The sequence below is a fragment of the Pithys albifrons genome, chromosome 1 (assembly GCF_047495875.1).
Source record: "Pithys albifrons albifrons isolate INPA30051 chromosome 1, PitAlb_v1, whole genome shotgun sequence".
In the NCBI taxonomy this organism is placed as follows: domain Eukaryota; kingdom Metazoa; phylum Chordata; class Aves; order Passeriformes; family Thamnophilidae; genus Pithys; species Pithys albifrons.
Genome location: NC_092458.1, coordinates 74,275,209 through 74,301,393, shown reverse-complemented (window position 1 = coordinate 74,301,393; position 26,185 = coordinate 74,275,209). Strand labels below are relative to the sequence as shown.

Genomic DNA, 26,185 nt, shown 5'->3' with positions numbered 1-26,185 from the left:
AGTCCTTTTCCTCAGGCTGCTCTCATTGAGCTCTTCTTCCAGTCTATATTTCTGCTTGAGACTGCCCCATCCCAGGTGCAGAACCTTGCACTTGACCTTGTTAATCCTCATGAGGGTCCCATAGGCCCTCTTCTATAGCTTGTGCAGATTCCTCTGGATGGCACCCCATCCTTCAGGTGTGTCAACTGCACCACTCAGCTTGGTGTCATCTGCAAACTTGCTGAGGCTGCACTTGATCTCTAACTGTCCATGTAGTTGATAAAGATGTTAAGAGAGAGCCCTGAAGGACCCCACTTGTCACTAACCTCCAGCTGGACATAGAGCCAATAGATACTTAGAATACCAATGGTTACTGAAGCATCGATGATGATGGTGATGTAAAAAACAAAATATATGCAGGTAACACCAAGATGGTCATGATCCACAGCTGAAGTGTGAACAATAGATTTACTCCATCGTTGCAGGGACATACAAACATACACTGCTAAATCCAATCTAGCAGGGGCAAAAATGCACCAGGCAGGCCAGTGCTTTGTCTTACATATCAAAGGCCTGATGCATTCATGATCTGTCACGGGCTGTGTTTTCACAATTCTGAGCTCTCTTATCTCCCTTGCCCCGGTGCCTCTGGGAAAGAATTCTTTTAACCCTTTAATAACATTCTGTTATCTTCTTTGAGATAATTCCATTTCTTTCAACAGACAGAAAACAACCCAGAGGAAACACAATATGTGAAATTTCCCATACTTAAAATATCCTTAACATTTCCCAGCTGCAAAGACACCTTAAGCAAAGACAGATAATTATCTCCTTACCAATCTTCTGTTTTCAAGCTCTTCCTCCCCACAGTAGCCCAAATTTGAAGAAGGCAGAAAGCCTGACTGGTTATAGATGTTTTAAGACTGTTCTCCTTCACCTATCTTTTGACTTTATAGAAAACATTGCCAGGTTACAGTTCATGGGAAAGATGCCCATGAGCTAGAGGTCCAGATGAATGTAATGGAAGAATAGAGAATAGAACAGAGAATCAGACAAAAAAGTTGTACAAAACTGGATAGATGACCCTTGGAGGAAAAAAGCAAATGCGCGGTTGACCCTCTGGAAAAGGTGGGTTAATGCAGTAGGAAAGTTTGAAGGAGGATTCTTTGCTGGAGATCATAGGAAAGGAAGAAAGCAAGCAATCAAAGTGAACAGAAGACAGACAGAGGTCAGATGTAGTGATGTGAAACAGATAATGAGAGCCAGCAATCAGGTCTGGAGAGGGAATGAGAATGATGCACAGAAGATGCAGGATAAAAAAAAGACACACAATTACTTTCAATAAAAAGGCAGAACAGAAGAACACAGTAGACATGTTCCAGCATCAGGGAAAAGACAAGCCTTAACCTTTCATAAAGAAAAGCTTTAACAAGAGAAAGGGACATCAGAGTACATGCAGAGAGCAGCAAAATAGGCTACCTATGAGGAGAAAGGTTCAGATGTGCAGGCCTGAGGCTGAAGAGGATCATGAATAGAACAGGGAGAAACCTTCTGACCATACTTTCTGCCAGGAAAATAAGGTATCAGATTCATGCTAGAATATACTGAAACAGCACTGAAATTCAGTGCAGACACATTATTTTGATCCTCAGAGAATAAAAATTATAAAGGCACAAGGCAATGAAAATATAGCAATGAATTAAAGCAATGTTACCACCTTTTGTTTTAACATTTATGTATTCTTTTTTACTGATGATCACATTCCAGTTAAATACTGAGGGACAAAGAATTCCAAGACTACTCATACCTACTTTCAGTATCAAGGAAATCATATGCAATTACTAAGTGTGTTTTTAACTCACTGGAAAATGAAAACTGGGAAAATCATAAATAAATCAATGGAGTAGGAAGTAAGAGTGAAAAGGTATGATAGCAAACAGGTAGAAAAGGCTGCACTGGTAAAAATCTTGGCCAGGTTGGCTTTCTTTAACAAGGATGGCTGCACAAAGTATGGGCTACACAGGAAAAACTAAAGAAAAGTAAAAAGTTGGATGTCATAACATGCTGCTGATGTGATAGTGTATCAGGAAATACAAAACCAGTGTTTGGAGAAAACAGAATAACCTTGGGCTCCAAGTCATTTTAGAAAAGGGCAATTAAAGAAGCTGCAAGTCAAACTAGAGGTCAGTTGTTGATTACCCTGGTCAATCTGGATTCTGAGAAAGACCTTTCAAATTGTTGATAAATAGTACAGAATGCTGTTACTTATGAGAGAATTTAGCTGCTGAAAGAGGTTTGGATAGCAAAAACTAATTAGTAAGGACTAATGATCTTGTGTTCCAGCTGTGCTAATTAGTAGATTCTTTATCCAGTACTGACTGAGAAGAAATAATGTACAATAGTCTTGTTCTGATGAATAATTAGGACACTATAAAAAAGCTGATCTAACATATAACAGTTGAACACATCATCACTAAAGACCAGGAAACTATTTTATAAACTGGAAATAATTGATGAGACTAGAAATGAAAGTGTTTTGTAATGTCTCTGAGCCGAAGTTGTAAAACCTATCTGAAATTTACATTGCAAAAACCCAGTACTTTTTTACATTACATCTGAGGCTATATAGATAAACTCACTAAAAGATATTCAGAATAAGTGAAAAATATACATAATACAATCCAGATAATGAAAAGAATAAAAACAAGTATGGACAAAAATTAAAGTTTTGTGTTTTTAAAAAAAGTCAGGAAAGTATATAAAGCAGAAAAAAAGTGAAGTAAATAAGGCATTTGTATTAAATATAATCAAGGAACAGACAACAATAATAAAATACTTTATCATTAATTTTGAATAAATAAGATTATATAGACAGGATAGCTAAGAGGATTGTGAAAGTGAAAACTTTTACATCTGCAGTGAAAACTTATGATATTGAATTTATCTGAAATTCAATCCTTTCCAAATTAAGCATTGAAGAATTGTCATTACTTTTTCAAATGTATGAGTGTGCCCAGGTGGCCAAGAAGGCCAATGGGATCCTGGCCTGTATCAGGAATAGTGTGGCCAACAGGCCCAGGGAAGTGTTTCTTTCCCTGTACTCAGCGCTGGTGATGTCACACCTCAAGTACTGTGTTCAGTTCTGGGTCTTTCAGTTCAAGAAAGATATTGAGGTGGTGGAGCAGGTCCAGAGAAGAGCAATAAGGCTGGTTAAGGGACCTGAGCACAAGCCCTATGAGGAGAGACTGAGGGAGCTGGGGTTGTTTAGCCTGGAGAAGAGGAAGTTCAGGGGTGACCTCATCACTCTCTATAACTACCTGAAAGGATGTTGTAGCCAGAAGGGAGTTGGTCTCTTCTCCCAGGCAACTATCAGTAAGACAACAGGGCACGGGCTTAAGCTCTTCCAGGGGAGGTTTAGGTTGGATAATAGGAAGAAATTCTTTACAGAGGAGGTGATCAAGCATTGGAATGGGCTGCCCAGGGAAATAGTGGATACTGCACAGAGCTTCGGTTCTTGCTTTGTATGGATTTGTGGTACTTCACTGAGCCAATGGGGATCCAAAGCTCTCAGTTATCTGGAATGGCAAAGGACCATACAACAGCCTTTGCAATTTTATTTCTTCGTAACTTTTAAAAGTTTTGCATCAGGTCAGCTAGTGGATGATGTTACATTAAACAAGACACTGCAGAGAGAAGGATTGTCCTGGTTAGGCCCATCACCTCTCACTTTTTGCTGGTAGCACTTATTTAAACAAATTTAGACTCTTTCCTTCTCATTTAGAGGGAAGAATATGGAGTTACACACTTTCAAATACAGCCTTCATGTATTTAATTAGAATCTTAAATTCATGAAGTAAAGTCCCGTGATTCATTTCAGAGCTAAAGCTGAGCTACTTGGGTTTTAGGTGAATCTGAAAACTAATAAATTGGCAGACTAGCTGTAAACTACAGAGGGTTATTTCCTGTTTCTGCCAGATGATCCATCTGGAGAAATCATGTAAAATTTCATCTAGAGCTGTCTTCAGTGATTTTTTTAAAGAATGAACTCACGATCCTGATACATAAGAGTTTATTAAGCACTCTTCTGATCAATGTCACTAGCCTCCATGGAAAGGCAGATGTGCAATCAATATAATGGGCACATTCCCTCCTCTCATGCTGAGGATTACTCTGGCTGCCATGTCACTTGATGGAAACAAACCATTTGTATTCATGAAGATGGTGACATTCCTCTCGTAAAGTCTTAATGGAATAAGGCAGCTCCTTGTTCCCAGGGGACACTGCTGTGTAATAACTCTGGGTTACTCCATGGGGAAGGGAGAGCTGCAGCAGAATATATTCTGTGAGCAAGTATGCAGGAGAGCATCAATACAGTAGCAGGCTTCAGAAGTTCTATCTGACAAGTAAGGTAGGCCTAAATAGAAAACATTCAGGGCAGAGGTCTTCACAGCTAGCTCATTTTGACACCCTTCTAATTTTTCTCTGTTTTAAAGGCCTCTGCAAAGACACTGGCCAAAGGGAAGGAAGAAATAGAAAGGACTTGAGGAAAAGTGTAAAGTCCAAGGGCCTGTTCAGGAAACAGTAATCTCATTTCTGGAGCTTTTGAAATCAGATGTCTTTTCCTTTTCTAGCACAAGATTCTGGAGACAGTTTTATATGCTGCAGGCAGCCATGTCACTACAGATCTGGTGGAGTCCTCAGGCTGAGGACATGCATCAAACAGGCTGAGAGGTGGAGATCAGCATAATGTCTCTTGGCATTGCTCATGAATGGCAGAAGTTTACTGGAGGTTCCCTGATTTGGTAGATAGCCCCTGTGGCTATTTCTAGCAAGGGAGCAAATGCTACCATCTTGTTTACTACAGGCTGACACACCAGGGATGACTTTTCCTTATTTTCCTTCTCGTACATCAGTTGTGGATTTTTCCACAAAGACATTATCACAGAAAGGGGTCCTGACTGAAATCCCAAAATCTCAGCTAGGCAGAACTGCCTGCAGTCATAATGCAATTGCCCAGACTGAGGTTCTTAGCTTCAAATAAGAGCTCGGGTTTTGCATTAGAGTGCTTTGTAAAAATCCTTTTTGGAATCAATATGAGAACTGAAAAGATATTAAGTGATTGGTTGAAGAGTCCTGACTGAAGATCTGTTCCACAGAAGAGTTAAAATAACATAAACTTGAGTAGGCTCTTGAACTTGTTTTTAAGTTGGATCATATGGAAATCTTTAAGGATGAATATTTCAGAAAAAAAATAGATCAGTTTTTCAGATCATAAATAGGGAAAGCACAAGAAGGGCTAGTAACTAATTCTTCTTTTTTTTACTTTCCAGTATCAAAATTCAGGATTCCCTCTCTGAATATTAGATCAATGTAGTAAGTGCAAATCTATGTCCAGCTGTATTACAGCCATCCCAAAGACCTACATATTGATCATGTTTCCTTAAGTGTGATTGCAGCACATGGAAAGACAATATTTCATGACATGCAGCATGTTGAGAACTTGTCACGCTGCATCTTTAATTCAAAGAGGGAGTAATAAAGGGACTATTAAAGATAGTGACCCTTTTTATTTTTTCAACAAGTGTGACCTTAGGCAGACACCTATAGGTTTAGCATAATGAAAAGATATGAAGAAAATAATATGATTATAATATCAGTGACCATAATAAAAAAAGCTAATGAACCTGTCAAACATCATTAGTTTTAGACACAGTGAATAAAGCATGATGTTGAAGTGAACCGCGGACTGCATTACATTAACAGAAATTATATGGCCCTCATCTCATCTGAATCAATAAAAAATGCTACTTAGTCTCCAAAAACTTTCAGGTAGTCATAATATATCTTATTCCCAAATATATAATTTCTGTTCTTTTACTGAGCACGTCTATTCTCAATCTCTAATATCAGTGAAACTGCAGTGAATTATTTCTGAATATGTAAGAAATACATTTTCTTCACATAAAAAAAAATCCAAACTATTTCTGCTCCTTTTTAGAAAACAATTTTTTAAAAGAACAGAAAATATTCTATATTTCTATTCCAAGCAATATAAAAACCATTCCTGGAGAATGCTATGAAAAAGAAATGATACCTACAATTACAGAAAATGTAAACACTGCCAACCAACACTTTGTGGACATCTCAAATTATTTATCCCACTGCAATCTTTTCTGACAACAAGGTAATTGCCTCAATAATAACAAAACTAGAAAATAGCTTTTGCCACACAGATCTTAGTAGTAACACAAAATAGCAATCAGGATGTAACTGTTGAACAGAAAATGATATTATGAGCAATATATTTCTTCATAGCATAGTTCTTTCTGTATTGAATTCAAAAGATAATTTCACTTATTTCTGAAGGGTTTCTTTTTATCCTTTGTTACCTGAAAAGTTCTATATATATTTTATCCTTATTAGTAATACTCATTATTGGCAAACAGCATTTTGTATCATATCAGAGTTGCTTCTTTTCTTTAGAAGTAAATAAAAAAGGAGATCAAAAAAGAGCTGCAAACATTAAAAATCTGACATCAAAAAGGATGGAAAACTTTTACATGTCATGTCAGAGAAAAAGCATAGGGCAGCAGTGCCAGAACAATGCCTGCAATATGATCAGAGAAAGGAGGATAGCTAAAGAGTCAAGGCTGATATGAGGTATCATACATATTAGGCAGTTTGATCACTGAAAAAAAATAATTTTAAATCAGGCCATAATGTAAAGAAACTCCTTTCCTGTAACCCTGTTAAATGAGCCTCAATAAAACATTTTTCAGAAAGCTCTTTAATGTGTCTCCCTATAACATAAAAGCCAAGACCTCTACCTGCCCTTCAGGAGCACATCAACACATTAGAAATGTAATGAGGAACATTAGACCAAGTAAGAAATCGCAGGCTCTGCAGCTGCTGGGGAATGTGAGTTCACATTTTTGCTGAGCAAGTGAACTACACTAGGAAGGTGGACAAATGCAACCACTGTGTGCTGCACAGTCTGTGTTCTAGCCTTGTCTTCATAGCTTGCCTTAAGCAAATTTTCAGTAATATTTAGGTAATAAAGCAAGAGATCCAAAAAACTTCCTTAACTCATGTCTCAGTTTCATATGTGACAATTTTTGGACATTCATCACTCCCAGTGCACTAATGGGTAGTATGCTCACAAGCCTGTCGTGGCAAATCTCTAGGGACATTTACCCAACTTCCCAATCAGTGAAAGAAGTTAGACCTCTATAAAGTGTTCAGTGATGTGGAAGTGCAAAGGCAAACGTGCCTGTGGCAGCAGTGTTGGCCAGGTGTGGTACATAAAGTACCCTGCATCCCTACCCTTCCAGTGACCACCCTGGCCATACCCCAGCAGGACCAAAGGACACCCACCCTGGATGGAGGGCAGGAAGGGTCCTCTGCTCCAGATAGTCAGAAGGTCAGAGTGTCCTATGAATAGCATGGAGATGGAAACATGGATATAAGGCCAATGGTAACAGCCCAGGTAATCAGGGGGACAAACCCTAGGTCTTGGTGCCTTTGTAAAAATGTGCACCCCAGGCCTAAAACAGTAAATGCCTCAGAGCAGAGACAAGGTGGCACATCCCAAACAGTGGTGGCTGTGACTTCAAGGACATAATAACATAGTCCTAAAAAAATTCTTTTACATAGCATTTCACTACAGCTCTGGCAATCAGTTGTTACTCAGTATCAGCCTGGGGCAGGTATGAGCACCACAGCAAGGTATTGCTCATCCTGAGCTGACAGAATGGCACTAAAAAGGCAGAAATAAAATGAATGATCCATTTACTGCTGAAGCTAGGGCTATGAAAGGGGTGTGTGGAGGCAGGAGACACATATAAAATATTAAAAAAGTTTTTTTAAAAAATTCACCTACAAGAGATTCTTTCACAGTTTGTTGCACCCATCATCAGTGATGAGATATTGATGTAGCATGACACAAATAAAGAAATACAACAATGATAATCTCTTCATCTTCTTCAGTTTTTCATGTTCCTCCTAAGTGTCATACCTTCTTGTGAGTATTAAGGTAGAATCAAGGAAGTAAATGACAGTTTCAGATGGAGTGTTTTTGATAAATACAAGCTGTTACAGTGGAGGTTTATTGTTTCAATTTTTCTTAATACAGAACCCACTGCTGCTCCCATCGATGTCAAAGCTACGAGTTTGTCTGTATCAGAGATTCTTGTTGCGTGGAAACATATTAAAGAAAGTCTAGGAAGACCACAGGGATTTGAGGTATGAACACAGAATATCATAATGAGAAGTCTTGTTGCTTTTGCTAGCATTGCATTCTGTTAACATGTGCAGCAGCGAAACTTCAATAGAAATTATGGTTATTTTAGCATACGTACAACTAGCTGCAGAACAACGGTCACAGCTGTAGCACGGGAACATCTTTTATTTATTTGTGCTTGGAAACTGTTCAACACCAGTTCTTATAACATCTCTTTGTCACTTCAAAAAGAGCTGAAAGAACTGCAAGTGACCCAGCATGCATCGTTCACAGGCTGGGGAAAATTAGGTATTGACTGTTTCCAGCTCTAAGAGACCGGTTCAGACTTGTTATTTACTGATAGCAATCAACACAGGGAAAGGAGAGAACCTCTGTATCCATGTGCTCTCATCCACAGTGTCCGAGGGACATCTACTGGGCAGACCATAATCATGGGATGTCAGGAGAGGAAGTAGCATTTGCACAGTTCATAAATAAAGTTCTGCTTAGGGACAGCCCTTCTTGACTTGGGAAAGTGAACAAGACCTGGCAATGGACCTTCTCCCACTTTTGAATACAGTTTACAATCCAAACCTCTAGGAACAGATCAGGTCTTGTGGTAAACCTATCTATCCTTTGGGGCCCCCATGACCCATCCTGACCTTGTGGATCAGGCTATGCTCATCCTTATGAAATAGTCCAGCTAAACCTAATTTACTGATTTGGGGATGCAGGTTATTTGACCTGCTTTAGACCCTTAGAGAGCACTGACTCATTCCTGATTCTCTATACTTACACTGAAAAGGGGGTAAACATGTAGGTCTGAGGCAGACACAAATCATATGAGTGTGTAGACATCTTGTGACCTACTAGCACAAAGTGTCTCCCCGGCAGAATTTCTGGACCAACCTAGGGACTGGAAACCATCATTAATGTCCTTAGGAAGGAATTGAAGGTGTCTACACAGCACCAGAACCAACGCATTCTCCAGCTCAGCCTCAGGGCAGCATGGTTTAGATATACTCATTTAACAGTTTTTACCTTTTTGCTGTAGCCTCCCAATATATTGGATAGTAACACCAATATTGCTGTCCATTGCAACCCAAACAGGCTGTGACTTTGCCATGTCCCCTCAGGTCTTGCATTGCTCAGGTCTCTGCTCCATGCTGAACTCTGCGAATCTTCTGTCTGTTCTCTTTCGTTGTTCTTTAGTCCCACTCCTTCATTATATTAAACATCATTTTACCTCTTTGCAATGGCTGGCTTCATGCAGTAAAATTTGACCATTTTACCTTTAAACCTGCTATCTATAAAGAGAACAAAACTGTACCTGATAGAGATCATATTCACCTTGCAAATGCTATCCCTCTCCATGTTGAAGTGTTCCACTTGATACCAACCTGACTTCAATCTTGAGGATAGTCTTTTATCTTCCGAAATAATTTACTTGCTGCATTCTGTCTTTTTTTGCTTCAGAAAGGTGGTTGTTTTGTTACCCTTTCTCAGATATCTTAACACCTTTAAAATTATACCCACTGTTTTCACTCTTATCCTCATTCTATTGACCACATAGATTCTCACAATGTTCTATTTACTTTGCTTTACATATTTGAAAATAAAAATAAGTTTTCTTTCTAAAATTTCCCTAAAAATTATTCTTTCATAACTTGAATGTATTTTGCATTTACCAGCTTGTCGTGTAACACTTTCTTTAGGTCTAGATGTGTCCTAGCAATAGATAGAAATTATAGGTGGGGTCTCTTTGTATCAGAGGTGGTCTTCCTCACTTGGAAAGTGTTCAGACCTTGTTAATTTTGCATATTCTTACACAAACAGCAACACTTGCATGCTCTGAGTCTCTCTTGGATTTCTCAGGTATGAATTTGAAAATGTTTATTGATGAAGCAGAATGTATTAACAATGAACCTTATTAATACTTTGACTCTTCACTGTACTGTAGTACACCTATTTTAGGATTCTAGCTTGAAGATTACAGAGTAAATGTTTTAAGCCAGGGACCTACAGTTCATGTAACAAAAAAAATTAAATATAAAAATACTTCTCTACTCCCTTGTACCTCCTCCCATAAAGGAATTAAAGGAGCTTTCTAAGTAGTAACACCTTTGAAGGTACTACTTTTATCTGGGAAGAGGAGGTGCTTTTTTCTCACCATCCCATCTGTCCCCCACCACAGCTTTTCCCTCTTTGTTCATTTAGCCAGAATTTCTCTGCCCACTTTCTGACTGAGAAGTCTTTCAGGAAGTAGTTAGCTCTTTTTTATCTTCATTCCAATGAATAATTATAATCAGAGCAGCATTTACTCAATAAACAGAAAAGTAAATGTTGCTCTCCTTCATAATTCAACAGGACAGAATACAATCTGAGGATAACGTTGCTAAATCTTTTCCATCTCATTTTTGGGAAGGATCTCATCAAAGAGATAATGACTTACAGGGTCAGGACAGTTGAGTCAGTGCATCCCAGTATTCACTTAGGAACACTAAGTCCACACTATCAGCCCAACTTTTCTAGCATACTGAGAGTTTCTTTTTAAAGCATCCTCTCAGTGCTAAAAGGAAAGAAGTCTGTATTGCAAGATATTGGGGCTAAAATCCCCTTCCAAAAACCCTCAAAAGTATGAAACAGCTTTATGCTTCCATATGATCCACTTTCTTAGGCTTCTGTAAACCCTGGTAATTTCAGAACTGATTTTGAAAGTTCATCATATATACAGTGCAGTACAAAGCAAAGCCTGTAGTACCTTAATCCACAAACAGCAATAGATAATGTACCAAAATCCAGTAACTTTAATAAGAGGATGAATGATTTATCTATTTTTAAGCAATTATTTCCTAATGTAGAATTATTGTGGACTGCAAGTAAAATGCTGCCTTCAATTCAAGTTGAATGCAAAATAATCTGACTAGCCACTGTATTTTAATGTCTTAATTCATATTCTGCCTGTGGTCACCACAGGAGTGACAACATTCTTCAAATTTCTGGCCTTTTAGCAACAGCATTATAAAAGAGGCAGCTATTTTCTTAACAGTTGAATGTTTGGGCCCTAATCAACAAAAGTGACAGAATATTTACTACATATGGACAAGTTCACATTGACCCACTTTCACTCTGGCCCTGTTTGCACTTACTAAGTGCACTAAGGAGTAATGAAAGGCAAAGTAACTTGTCCAATTTCACATTGTCATCCCTGAAAGGCAGTGTTAACTGTTATGTCACATGAGTTTTATGCAAGGTTTGCTGTATTCATTTGCATCTTCCAAAGCACATATTATTCCTGACTTCAATACAGGTTTGTCAGCTGTCCGCCCGACCTTACTAAGTATGTGCCAGCTAGTCTGATAAAGTAGAAGTAGCTTGAAATTTTATCAGAATTGTTGAAAAATATAGTGTGTTGTTCATATTTATTGTTTGGAATCCATAAGCTGAAGGTTATTTGAGTCCTAGGCAATGTCTTCATTGTCACTCAGTACCTGTAAGGAAGGAACACAGAAAGAATAACTGGCTGGAAGAGATATTTTTGTTTACTTTTTTCTTTTCCAGAAAGACAAAGCTAATACTTAAGTGCCGATCACAAAGCTCATGTCTTTTTCACTGGAATTCCCCAAAGGGATAGGAGTTCAACTAACATGATCAAAAGATCAACCAGAGGAAAAAAAATGATAAAAAATCTCAAGTGCCATTTTCAGAGAGGATTACGTGGCATAATAACTTGTTTTAACCCTATTATGCCTTTTCAAAGTGAAACATTCAATATTTTGCTGTTTCCTAAGTGCACTTTTTCTATTTTTATAATGAAAAAGAAAATTATGTCTATGTGCTACTGTAATTGTTTATTTATTTAGTGAAGTATTTTAGAAAGAGCATGTGAATGTGTTAACCACAGCCTGTTAAAGCAAGATGGGAAAAAAAAAGTAATTTGTGGTTCACTAGCCTGCATGCCAATTTACCAGACTTCATGTTTGGAATTAATGAACTTTTTCAAACACAAAATTATCAAGTGGATGGTTTTATATATGAGTCAATTTTGCCTACAAAGTTACTCATATTCTGATTCAAACACCTGTAAAGTCCTGAAGACTAGAAGCCGGACTCTATAGCAGAGCAGTACTACTGCTTGTCATGCCCTTGAAGTATGAGGGCCCCAAGACAGCAATACCTTTCCAATGTCCATACCATGAATTACTTGTTACAGTTATCAATGAATCATGAAGTGTCTGGGGCTTTTATTACCTAAAATCAGAAACTTAGATACTTCATTTTTCATGAGAAAATATGACTAGATATTTGGCAACAGTCCTCAAGGTTGAGGTTCAATATCAGTTTTCATCCCATGGGTCTGCAGGACCACATGGAGAAAGGGAGTACCTGAGGAAAGAAGCAGAGGATGCAAGCTGCTCCAAAATATGGGAGTACTGAATAGTGTTTTGTTTCTTCTTTTCAGTCAGAAATTGTTTTGGTGAGAGGGAAGGAACTGAGGCTCATTGACCTTTTTGCAGGACCCTCTCATCTGGTTCTGAAGCACAGTCACACCGGTATCTTGAAATGATAGAAAAAATGCCCCTTCTCCTTATACCATTGCACCAATATCTGCATGGCCTTCATGTGCCAGTTCACAGAACATATAGGTTTTCTGATAATGCTAATTAAAATGCTTTTTATGAAATCTGAATCATGGTGTGGGTTTTTTCAGGGCTAGTGGCAGTTCTTTCAGCTCACAGCTTTTTCTTCAAGATCTCCTCAGGTCCATATTCAATTACGTCAATGCTATTGGTGTTGATGAAGGCTCAGACAGCCCAGGAAATTTTGTGTGTTTTGTCCACTTTGATTCATTCTACCTAATTTAGGCTCTTGATCTGCCTAATTTGTAGCTTTGATTTTGTGTGGTCAACAGAAAGAATATCTAGAAAATAAATTTAGGAAAAAGAACATGCAATTAGATCAGATTAACTTATAACAAAGAATGCATACCCTAAAAACCAACTTTGGAAAAAGAGTAATATTATTTAAGATACCTTTTAACCTAAAACTTCAAGGAAGTGGTCTGTAACTATCAAAGGTAGAAATATTTTAGACAGAAATAAATTTTTTAACATGAAGATTTTAACCATTGCTTAATCCATGGTCAGGGCAAAGGAGTTCGCATGTTCCTGTATCTCCTCTATTCAGTTATTTGCTTCCTCTCCGGCTCAAAGAGATGGGTTTCTGGGAGTAAGATATCAAAGCTTGCTATTCTTTGGCTAAACAAAAGACAGTGGAAAGTCCAGCAATATTGTAAAACCTCACAAACAAGAACACATTAAACAGACCAAATGCTTTCTTCCCTCCTTTTTCTTTTGTTATCCAAATATGTGCTACTCTGTTGTGATTTATGCTCTGTGTTATTATCAATATGCAAAATTATCCTTAATGAAAAGAAGCTCCATGTTATAAATCCCTTCTGAGAAGTATAAAATAAGGTTACAGAAAATAACAAGATTTTAAAAAGAAAGCACAAACACTTAGAAGTTCTAAGATATATGAGCAGCATTTTTAAACACCTTCATTTCAGTTCAAATCAATGTAAATTTCTGCACCATCTACCCCAGTCAACGATCATTGGAATTCTTTTTTTATAACCAGTTTTTCTTTTATTTCCTTTGGTCATCAACAAATGGATGCACACGTTACCAAAAAAAGAAAATTTGAGATCAAAGTCCATACTCACCTGACAATACTTTAAGGGGAATTTTAAAATCTGGGAACAAACACTTTAAGGGCTTTGAAGTACAGAAGAAACTGACATCGAAGCACTGCCTAATTGAATTTCATCCTTTTGGTTCTTAATACAGTATATTCATCCCCTCAAAAATACCCCTTTGCCAAGCAGGAACACTTTTGCCATGTGGAGCGGCACATGTGGTTCCTCACAGGGAACATGTCATGATTACTTTAGCAGAATTGACATGTACAAAATACAATTAGTATCCAAACTGGTAATGCCATATAAGCAGCAGTGAAGAGCAATTCCTAACACATGAAAAATATCAAATGGGACAAGTTGTATTCCTGTTTTTCTTCCACTCCAACCAGATTATTTTGTCTGGGTAGCCCTAACACCAGTACTTTGAAAATCAGACTTGCACAGCTGCTTTATGCTAAAAAAAAAAAAATAGTTGTTTCAGTCCAAGGGTTGGGGACTGTCTACTGTCTTGAGCATTGCATTAACATGAGAAAAGGTACGTCCCGTGTTTAAACACTGAGACCTGTTGAGCTACTTATAATTTTGCTCCCAACTGTCTCGAACAAGGATTTCACTATTTCACTTGCATTTCCACACCTGCTGCTGTCCACCTGTGTAAGCTTGATCAAGTTACTTTTCCTTTCTGATGATTTTCAATACTAGGTCCTCAGCAGACTACACTACCTGGTTGATAGTGTCTTCCAGGACAAGTGCTGTCTCATTATCTGCTCATACAGTGCTTATTACTGTGCAGTTCTCATCACTGTAGTGCCAAGTTTGGATAGATGCATCACAAAGAAAATTAAAGGAATCTTTCTGCCTAAGAGATAATAAGCATTGGAGGTTAAATACTAGTGTGTGAATAAATGGCTGTTGGTTCTTTTTTCCTTTTCAAGAAAGATCTGATGAGGTGTTATTTCAGATATCAATAGGTTTCATCAAACATTCAGACAGCAAAATACCTCAGTGAATCACATTTACTTCTACAACAAGTGGTGACTGCAGCTAGATTTGTGAACTGAGCTGTAATTAATCTAAGAATTGAAGCAACAGCATTTTATCATGGGATAATGCAGGTGCACACACACACACACACACACACACACACACACACACACACACAAAGATACTTGCTTGAATTTTACAACTGAAAGAGTGCACTTTGAGTTGGCACAAAGCCTTGATCAAAGGTAACAGAACCACTTAACTCAAGTGAAGATAGGGTATATATTATTGCAACCAGGTATTTTGGATTTTTTTTTTTATGGCACTCCCAGTGCAATTATAAAAGGCCAGCACAGTACTCCTTGGCCTTGTTTTCCTGTGAGCCTCTTGTTTTTTTTCAGTCCACCATTTTCTGGGAAACATTCACAAAAGTGCTGTATTGTATGTGACCTTTTTGTCAGAGGAAAAATTATCCAGATATAATATGAATAACCTTCTAAGAAATAACCAATTTCACATAAAAGGTCAAAATGTGCAATAAGTGCAAGTAGGTTTCAGTATGAATAACAGTAAGCTGAATATAGATCTTTGAGTGGCACATTAGTAACTTCTCCTGTTAGAGAAAATAGGGCCCCATGAGATTTACCTTACTTGTGTAGGTCACCTAGATACATTAAAAAGAAACAGTACTGCTTTTCTCCAGTTAAGCCCTGCAAATACTTGGTCCCTGAGGAAAGAGACTTAAAACTCCCAGCATTGCATTTTAACCTCTTTGGCATTATGCTAAACCTAGTGTAGATAACAGAAATAAGAATTAGGAACCATCAAAGATCATTTAGGGATTTTATGTCAGAAAAGAAGAGCATAAACATACTATCAGAATTTCATTTACCAGCCACTTGTTTATATCCAAGAACTAAAACCAAATCCATTTCCTTCTTTTTCTTCAGATAAAACTTTTCTGATGATGGAAAGACTTTCTTTGTTGTTCTGTCATTGCCTATTCATTGCAATAAGAAATCTTGTGCCTCGGAGCTGCACCAGGCCCAGAAGTGAATATCACTCACAACACTTCTTAACTGATGCAGTCAGAGTTTTCCAGGGTGAAGGCAGATATTCTGATGACCTCCCAGAGGACGAACTCTCCTTGAATATTCTCCTTCAGTGATAAGCTCTCCCTGTCAAAGTTCATCTTCTTCTCTTCTGTCCTGTAATAACATCTTCTCATTCCAGTACACAGCAATTCAGTATGCTTCAGATCATATCATGATATTCCAAGTCTTGCTGTTTTGGAGAAATGGGCACTGCATGGCTTGAGGTTAAGCTGCAAATCGCTTATGTTTAAAAGAACCTGATGATCAGAAAAACACATAGATAGCAAAAAGACCCTCCACAGGATAACAAATATAAACATCTGAAAGCATGTTTGTTGGCAGGTTGGATATTGGAAGGACATGGAGCAGGAAGAAGCAGCAGAAAAGGTCAAAACAGAGGGAAATGAATCATCCATCCTCCTGACAGGATTAGAAGGAAACACGTTATATCACCTAACAGTGAGGGCATACAACGCTGCAGGGTATGGACCACCTAGCACTGCTGTGCATGCAGCAACCAAGAAGTCCCGTAAGTAATCTCAGTATCTTTGCTACAAGGGAGAAGTCAGAGAACAACCTCTGTCCTCTTGGGTTTTCATTTAATAGGAGTGTATCATAATCAGAAATCATATGCAGCTTTGATTCATGGCTTTGCTTTGATATTTAGACATGAATTCATATGACTTTGCACTCACAACAAAGGTTATGTTCCTGGAAAACAAGGCATTTTTCACAAAGGGAGAGAAAAGAGTTCAAGTCCATGGGCTTTGTGGAACTTACAGGGTGGGATGAAAAAATACACTATAATCAACTAAATTAAAATACTGGTGGGGAAAAAATCATAGAAATTTGACCTAGAGTTGGGAGCCTGCTACCACTACCAGTTTTAAAAGTAATGAAAGACTGAAATATTTTTCTTTTGATTTTAAAGACACTATCTATAAAAATATATTTATCTACATGTTGTTTATTTCTCAGCTCCCAGCCAAGCACCAGGCAATATAATGTGGATACAGGATGGCTCACATGTATCTCTTGGATGGGAACCAGTCAGACCTCTAGCTAATGAATCTGATGTAATGGGATACAAGGTCAGTGCTTCTCCTTTCTTACTCACCTATCTATCTTCCAAACAACACCTCCCCTTCTTTGTTGGCTTTTTTCACTTTCTTGTTTCTCTGTGTAAGTAAAGCATTCTGTACAGACTGTCTCAAATCAGTTTTCACCATGAAAAGCAATAAATAAAATTTAAATTATATAAATGTTCTGACATATTTTTGTGGTGTGATTTTCACATACTGCTTATAAACTCAGTAAGCTCTGTCTGAGGGGATCAGTTCATTATCTCTGAGTCAGAAGTGACTATTAATAGGACAAGCCTTCAATAACATGCCTAATTCCTCAATTAAACTGTGTTTGGAGTAGGATTTAGAGAAATGCAGAATAATAAGGCATCTTAAATTGACATTAAAATTAATATTTTTATGGAGCAGAAACACAAATACTTCAGTTTGTTTTGTGATCATGTTGGTGATATTCAACAATCAATGGTGGTAGCATCTGGCATTAAAAGTTTTGAGATTTTAAAGATTAAAATCCAGATTAACACTTAAATAACAGGTCATAAAACCTCACAGAATTCACTGCAATATTTTAAATCAAAGCAGAATGATTTCAGTCTTTTTTCAGAAATGTGAGGTTTGGGGATTTTAAAGCCTATATACAATCACTTCTATAGAATACAGTCTGATATCCCCCCTGATTCACCAGGAAATATCAACAAGAAATTGTATAATGGTTCAAATAAACAAGAAACTCTTCTCACCTTTATCAGAATAGTTGATATTCTGAAATAGTTGAGTTGAATATTTTGGTTTTTTACACCTCTCTAACCCTTTCAGTTTTGATTGGGAACAGAAATTCTTATGCAGGGATACCAAAAATACAGCTATGTACTCATTTGCTTTCCTCCCACACACCATAAATTTGTGCTGAATGTCACAGCAGATGCAGGGACATAGCTATTCTCTGTAGACTTATCCAGCTAAGGTAAACACAGTAAGGACATTATTCTTGGTATTTTCTTTACATTTGAAATTGGGTTCTTGAGCCAAAAATTTGAGTGTCAACACAAATTTGCAGATAAGAATTTGAATCAAATTGAACCCAAAATGCATCTTGAAGTTTTGGAGGTAAAATTTGGGCAACACCAAATGCTGGAGAGGGCAAATGTTCTATTTTTGCTATGGATCATAATCAATGTTCTCTCACATTCATTAATTGTTAATATACTTTGCTATTACTGTTTGAAGATGCTGCAGGGAAGGAAGAGTAAAAGCAAATGACTGTTCAAATGTAATGTCAAGAAATCCTTAAAGAACACATGAAACAGTTAACATTGCGGTGATTTGTTGTCTGCACAAAATGTCTGCTACATAACTTGAATGACCACTATGATATCTATTTCATTGACCATAGGTTTTATTTCGGCAAGAAGGCCAGAGCAACAGTCAAGTTATAGAAACACAGAAAACCTCTGCAGTGGTGCTTCTTCCTGATGTTGGTGTCTACATCATTGAGGTCTGTGCAGTTAGTGAAGGAGGGGATGGGACTGCAAGTCCCCAGATCAGAGTTCCATCTTTTTCAGGTAAGATTACACTTATATTTGAAAGAGTGGTGGTTATAACAATGCTCATTAACTCTGTTATTCTCTACATAAAAAAAAAGAATGTTCTCACAATTCTGTAGCTATTAGATAAAATTATTAATCTGACTCTTAAGTTATGAGCTGAAACAAAGCCATCTAGTGCTATTTGAGATTCTCAAGAGCATTTGAGGCAACCATGTGAGGCTGATGAACAAAGCAGAGGATTTACAGGAAACCTCTCCTTTTCTGGGATAACATCTGAAAACCTAACAAAGCTATAAATGTTTTATATGTGCACTGGGTGTCTCAAATAACAATATAGTCAGCAGAGATGTAATCCATAGAGACCAACAGTGGAGACATCTGAGATGTTTTAAGATATCTCAAACATTTGCACATGGTAGACAAAATGTGTGACTTAGAGGATACACAAATCATTCTGGACCACCAGCCAGAGGTGTACCATCTAACCCAGCTAAAATAGCATGTATTTAGGTAGCAGTCTACAACTTCCTCATGAAGAAAAGATGAGAGGCAGACACCAATCTATTCTCTGTGGTGACCAGTGACAGAACCTGAGGGAACAACCTGAAGTTTTGTAAGAAAGGTTTAGGATAGATATTAGAAAAAAGTTCTTCACTCAGACGGTGGTTGGGCCCTGGAACAGGCTCCCCAGGGAAGTAGTTACAGCTCCCAGCCTGACAGAGCTCAATATCATTTGGGTGATATTCTCAGGCATGTGGTGTGACTCTTTGGGATGGTCCTTCGCAGGGCCAGGATTTAGACTCATTGGTCCTTGTTGGTCCCTTCCAACTCAGCATATTCTGTGATTCTGTTATTCTGTGAAGTCTGTGTATGTGCCTCCTTTAGAATAAGCTGAATTTCTCTCTAGTTTTCAAGGACTTCCTTGAACAATTACTGCTTCATTAAATTATTAACTTATTAAAGTACTATCATTAAGTAACTTATGATGTCTAGATTCTATCATCTCCTCAGTTATTGTGATATGTTGAAAGAATTTAAAGTATCAATATTTCACAGTAAGAAAGGGTTGGAAAGATCAGTGACAAGAACCACCAGAAAATAACATTGACATTTGTCTAAACACTACAAGGCATCTTATTGCTAACTTTCTGCTAACACTTTAAACTTCACTAAACATTTAGTCTTCAAGGACTACCAACCAAAAGATGTGAGCCTGAAACTTCAGTCTGGAACTAAAATTTCAGCTCTAGTCTAGTCACAAACCACAGTGCTATCATCAGAATGCAGAGGACACCAATCCCTACTCCATGGTATATTTGTTTCATGTGTCTTTTGAGCCATAACTCCAGACTGCAAAGTCTTTGATGCCCTCTCCAACGTGGTATTTATAATTAGACTATGCATATCACATTAGTTCCACTTATGACAACTGTTGTCCAAAGAAACCCAGTCTGGTTCCCTTTTCATCCTTTTGCCACTACCAGCTCAGAGCACAGTTTTTCTTAGCATGGCCTTTAAGGGACTGCTGTGATCTATAACCATCAGCAGACTACTGAGCAAAATACCGCTTTTTCATCTGGACAAACACAGAGATCAAGGGCAATCTTTCATTCCTTTTTCCAGGAAGGAGATTTGTGACTATGACTGTGATTCTGGGCAGCTTCTGCAGACTAATTCTTTTTTGAGGATTAAGGCACAAAACCACATCCCATTTGGGTATTTCCTATTCATTTGCAGACTGAATATGAGACTCCAGCATGTGAGTTGCTGTAGGTATCATCATAAAATCCCCTCTATGTAGGGAGCCTATTTTGTGACCACAGTTCTCAGAGGTAATCCATTGCCTAAAAGTTAGGCTTTGGCTGAGTGTAATAGGATACAAGTTTTGGACAAAATCTAGTATCTAAATGTACTGACAACCATTTTCCTCACTTGTTCCTTAATTACTTTGCTTTTGATTTCAGGAGGGAAAGTAACAAGTGCTCAATCCACCTTACATGTGTTGTCTACTTCCTCGTCATCTGTAACATTGCTTTTGGCACTGATGGTACCTTCAACTTCATGGTGAAGGTTGCAGACTATGTTGTTGTTTCTTCTTTGCTTTAACTTCATGACACCAAGGGATGGAGTTTTATGTCCGTGGAAAAACTAGAAACCCAAGCTGATGATTAAAGACCCATAGAAATGCCTGTGGTGCACTTAGAGAAGTGTTGGAGTCACAGTCAATAATTTATCAGGTTTATATCTCTTCTTTATTTGTACGAGTTCTGGGGAGGAAATACTTCTTGGCCCAAAAATATGCAGATTGTATGTAATAAACTTTTGTAAGCAAAGGTATTTTCTGTCAAATGCATTTTTCTGTTTTAACATGTTCAATTTTGGTGAGCACAGTCACGTATCATCAGGTGTTTAAACGGCGGTGTCTAGTACAGTATATCTGTTTGGTTTGGAAAAAAAATCCTTTTTAAAATATAGAACAAAGTTTGATACAGCTTTGTCCAATACTTTGCTTGCCTTCCCTATAACTGGTTGTTCCTACTGAAAAGGCAGAAAAAATACAGTTTATAGACACAGCCCACTGAAAAAAGTAAAGAGAATTTGTTTTGAAACTATATAATACGTATTTAATTAGGAAAAACAATTGTCAATAAAATACTAGACAGCACACTCAGAACGTGGCAAAATGGAGTGAAAAAAATCATTTTATTTTATTGCAAGGTAAATGGAAAATTATTAAACACAAACTTAAGAGGAAACAAGTTTTTTATTAAATACTGCAAGATTTTATCTCCAATGAATCAGATATTTATTTTCAATAGCAAATAAGAAATCAATTCCTACCACATATGACAATGAAAACTCCATTGGGCATTTAGACATGATATACATTAAGCTCCTAAGTGGACAAATAAAACAATGAAAGGAGAGAAACCTACTTTTTCCAACCACTTCTCAGCTCTAACTTTGTTTGAGCCCATTTTTTAGTAACATTCTATGCTTTATATAGTTGGTAATCAAGTTGAAGTATCTATGAAACCATATTATGGAGAGAATATTAATGCTTTTCAGAATTTAGTCATTCACATATATTCTGATTTCAGTAGGATATATTTTGGAGGATTTTGTGTCTGAGAAAAAATACTTGGAAGAGTGCTACAGAGCATAATTTTAGTTATTTATCTAATTGGCTCTATTTATATAGCTTACTGGAGATTATTCTTGTAGGGACTGTGTGCTATAAGTTTTAATCCCCACTCTTTGCTATACCAAACAATTTTTCATTCAATAGACAATTTGGACAATTTTTCTGCATTGGAAAGCCTTTCCACATATTGGCACCTGAAGTAAAATAATTCCCAGAGTAGGTGATGTGCATGTTTGTACAATTACGGTATGCAAGGTTTTGTGAAAAAGGCTGTTTTACTAACACACGGAAGGATCACACCTAGGAATAATATTCCCTTGTTTGGGAAAAATCAGGTCAAAAATGTTTAACATGGAAGTCCTAATAGCATAGTTTTTCTAGCTGTCCATCCCTCTAAAAGTTTTGATGCAAGTCTATTTTAGTTGATAGGTTCTGGGTTCAAAATGCTAGTTCACTAGCAAAATCATTTCTGGCATTTAGCTAGTACACTCTAACTGTGCTCTTTCTCAGCAGCTTTAAAATAGTATCCAGGAAAGCACAACACAGATCAAGTGCTTAGAAGACAAAAAGCTGACTGATGACTAAATATTGTTTCTTTTCAATATTTTATCAGTAAATTTTTTCAGAGAAACCTCAACTCAAATCTTTATTACCCACTAATATTTTAGATAATATTTTTAAAAATGGATTTAAAATTTACTTAGTCACCATGTTGCTAGGAAAACTAAGGCAGGATAACTAGCTAAGCATAGGCTGTACCTGTACAGAAAGAGACCTTCTATATCTCTGCTTCTGCAGAATCCTTTGAGATCAAAGAAAGGGAGGTATAATGTATCTTGCTGATAGAGCAAACTTAGAAAATAACTACTGCTGTCATTTGTAAAACAGCAGCATTGCTACTATGCAGAGAACCTGCATTAGCACTCCATCACCTTTCAAAAGGTTAAAATAAACAAGAATAAAGTGATAAACCAAAAAGCAAAATGGCTATTTTATAAATTAGTCAAGCATAATTTCCTCTATTTTTTATACTGTTGCTTGCCAGTGCGGTTTATTTCAGAGTATTCTAAAAGGCTACATTCACTGTTGGTGGCATTTTAGTTAAAGTTTCTGAATACAATAAATGGATATGATTTATAAGAAAAATAAAGGTTTGATAATGAGATAGAGCTCCATCTAGATACACCTTGATCTCTGGTATGAAGATAAAGATAGAAATACTGAACTTACCATCAGGTAATGTAGTTGCATTGCAGGGACAAAAGGAGGTATGTTTTATATTCAACATGAACAGAATATGTATTTTGCATCTTAAATATATTAATAAACATGTTTTAAATGTTTAAGTACCTATGTATTATCTATTTGTTACTTTGTAGAAGATGTTTCCTTATCATGACATTTTTTTAGTTGGAAGAGAAAGCTTTTTCCTTTTTCATGTAAAATATTGTAATAGTGCAGTCTGGCGTCACTGAGGGGACTGTATTTTTGTATAAGGTCACAAGAGCTGTTAAGAAAAAAAATAATTAGAATGAAACTTTGTTTCACAGACCAAAAGAAAGATACTGTCATAGTCCATATAAAAATGTTGGATATATTGTATACAATCTGTATATATGCTATATATAATGGTATATACAATGTGGAAGACACAGTAATATAATAGTTCCTGTGTACTGTTCTTGTAACATTAGATCTTTTTAATAAATTATTCTCTTTTTATTGGCTTTTATCTTATCTCCTGTCTGCTCCTCCGTTATACTCATAGAGTATAGGGTGACACAATATTTTGGTTTTTAGAAGCAAGAACCCTGTCATTACATTACTTTCAAGAAGAAGATGATGAATCTGCAACAGTGAATATGGGCAATGCAGCCATTAAAAACAAATAATTTTTGGTATAATTCCAATTTCACCTAAATGTTGGTTTCCCTGAATAGGTATTTCTTTTACAACTAAATAACTGAAAGGTTAAAGAAGGCTTGAATTCTCAACATGAGACTATGCCCAACAAAAATTTTAATGTAAGTCTGTAGTTTAGCATCAGAGATAAAGGTTTTCTGCACTGAAAAAAAACAAAAATGAGAAAAAAAAACCAAACCCAAAACTAACCAAACAATAAAAAGTCATGAACAAAAGAAAGATTTACATTAGATATTAGGAATAAATTGTTTACTGTGAGGGTGGTGAGGCACTGCCCAGAGAAGTTGTGGATGTCCAATCCGTGGAAGTGTTCAACGCCAGGTTGAAAAGGGCTTTGAGCAACCTGATCTACTCAGTGGTCCCCCTGCACTTGGAAGGGAGGTTGGAACTAGATGATCTCTAAGGTTCCTTCCAACCCACACCATTCTGTGTTTCTATGAGTTTTATGAAAATCATAGAATCATAGAATCGATTGGGTTGGAAAAGACCTCCAAGATCATCGAGTCCAACCCTTGGTCCAACTCCAGTCCATTTACTAGATCATGGCACTCAGCACCACGTCCATCTGCGTTTAAAAATCTCTAGTGATGGTGAATCCACCACCTCTCTGGGCAGCCCATTCCAATGCCTGATTACTCTCTCTGGAAAGAATTTTTTTCTGATATCCAACTTAAATTTCCCCTGGCAGAGCTTAAGCCCGTGCCCCCTTGTCCTATTGCTGAGTGCCTGGGAGAAGAGACCAACCACCACCTGGTTATAACTTCCCTTCAGTTAGTTCTAGACAGTCATGAGGTCACCTCTGAGCCTCCTCTTCTCCAGGCTAAACAACCCCAGCTCCCTCAGCCTCTCCCCACAGGACTTGTGCTCCAGTCCCTTCACCAGCCTTGTTGCTCTTCTCTGGACCCGCTCCAGCACCTCAATATCCTTTCTGAACTGAGGGGCCCAGAACTGAACACAGTACTCAAGGTGTGGCCTCACCAACACAGAGTACAGGGGAAGGATCACTTCCCTGGTCCTGCTGGCCACGCTATTTTTGATACAGGCCAGGATCCCATTGACCTTCTTGGCCACCTGGGCACACTGTTGGCTCATGTTGAGCTTCCTGTCAATTAGTACCCCAAGGTCCCTTTCTGCCTGGCTGCTCTCCAGCCACTCTGTGCCCAGCCTGTAGCGCTGCAGGGGGTTGTTGTGGCCAAAGTGCAGGACCCGGCACTTGGCCTTGTTGAACTTCATCCCATTGGAATCAGCCCATCTCTCAAGTCTCTCCAGATCCCTCTGCAGAGCCCTCCTGCCTTCCAGCAGATCAACACTCCCTCCCAGCTTGGTGTCATCAGCAAATTTGCTGATGATGGACTCAATCCCCTCATCTAAATCATCAATAAAGATGTTAAACAGGACTGGACCCAACACAGACCCCTGGGGAACACCACTGGTGACCGGCCGCCAGCTGGATGCTGCTCCGTTCACCAGCACTCTCTGGGCCCGACCCTCCAGCCAGCTCCTAATCCAGGAGAGGGTACACTTGTCCAGGCCATGGGCTACCAGCTTTTCCAGGAGTATATTATGGGAGACAGTGTCAAAGGCCTTGCTGAAGTCCAGATAGACCACATCCACAGCCTTCCCCTCATCCACCAGGTGGGTCACCTGATCGTAAAAAGAGATCAGGTTGGTCAGACAGGACCTGCCCCTCCTAAACCCATGCTGGCTGGATCTAATCCCTTGTCCATCCTGAAGGTGCTGTGTGATTGCACTCAGGATGAACTGCTCCATAACCCTGCCAGGCACGGAGGTCAGGCTGACAGGCCTGTAGTTGCCAGGGTCCTGCTTGCAGCCCTTTTTGTAGATTGGGGTGACATTCGCCAACCTCCAATCATCTGGGACCTCCCCAGAGAGCCAGGACTGTTAGAAGATGATGGAGAGTGGTTTGGCAAGCTCTTCTGCCAGCTCCTTCATCACCCTGGGATGGATCCCATCTGGTCCCATAGACTTGTTAGGATCCAGCTGGCTCAGTAAGTCACTAACTATTTCCTCCTGGAATACAGGAGGGTTATTCAGCTCCCTCTCCCTGTCCACCAGCTCCAGAGGCCAGTTGTCTTGAGGGCTGCCTGTCTTACTGGTGAAAACTGAGGCAAAGTAGGTGTTAAGTACCTCAGCCTTCTCCTCATCTTCCTTAACTATATTTCCCTCCAAGCCCAACAGAGAATGGAGGTTTTCCTTGCCCCTCCTTTTGTTATTAGTGTATTTATAAAAGGACTTTTTGTTATCCCTAAGTGAAATAGCCAAATTTACTTCAAATTCCACTTTTCTTTCCCTAATTTTTTTCCTGCATGACCTAGCTCTATCTGTAAATTCTTCATAAGTAGCCAGCCCTTTTTTCCATAGTCTGTAAACTTTCTTTTTATCCCTGATTTCTTTCAGAATCTCCCTATTTAACCAAGCTGGCCGTCTTCCCCTCCGGCTGGCCTTTCGGCACACTGGGACAGCCTGTTGCTGTGCACTCAAAATTTTC

General features: G+C 38.2%; 1 protein-coding gene across 2 annotated transcripts in view; it reads left to right on the top strand.

Annotated features, from left to right (window-relative positions):
• Window positions 1-20,945, top strand: part of CNTN5 (contactin 5) — a 619,546-nt gene extending 598,601 nt beyond the window's left edge. For both annotated transcript variants that reach the window (XM_071555265.1, XM_071555257.1), the window contains 5 exons: window positions 8,111-8,220; window positions 16,319-16,505; window positions 16,955-17,067; window positions 18,455-18,623; window positions 20,573-20,945. In XM_071555265.1, coding sequence (XP_071411366.1) covers window positions 8,111-8,220; window positions 16,319-16,505; window positions 16,955-17,067; window positions 18,455-18,623; window positions 20,573-20,676 — 683 coding nt within the window. In that variant the 3' untranslated portion in view covers window positions 20,677-20,945. The remainder of the gene's footprint in view (window positions 1-8,110; window positions 8,221-16,318; window positions 16,506-16,954; window positions 17,068-18,454; window positions 18,624-20,572) is intronic.
• The last annotated feature ends 5,240 nt before the right edge of the window (window positions 20,946-26,185 follow it).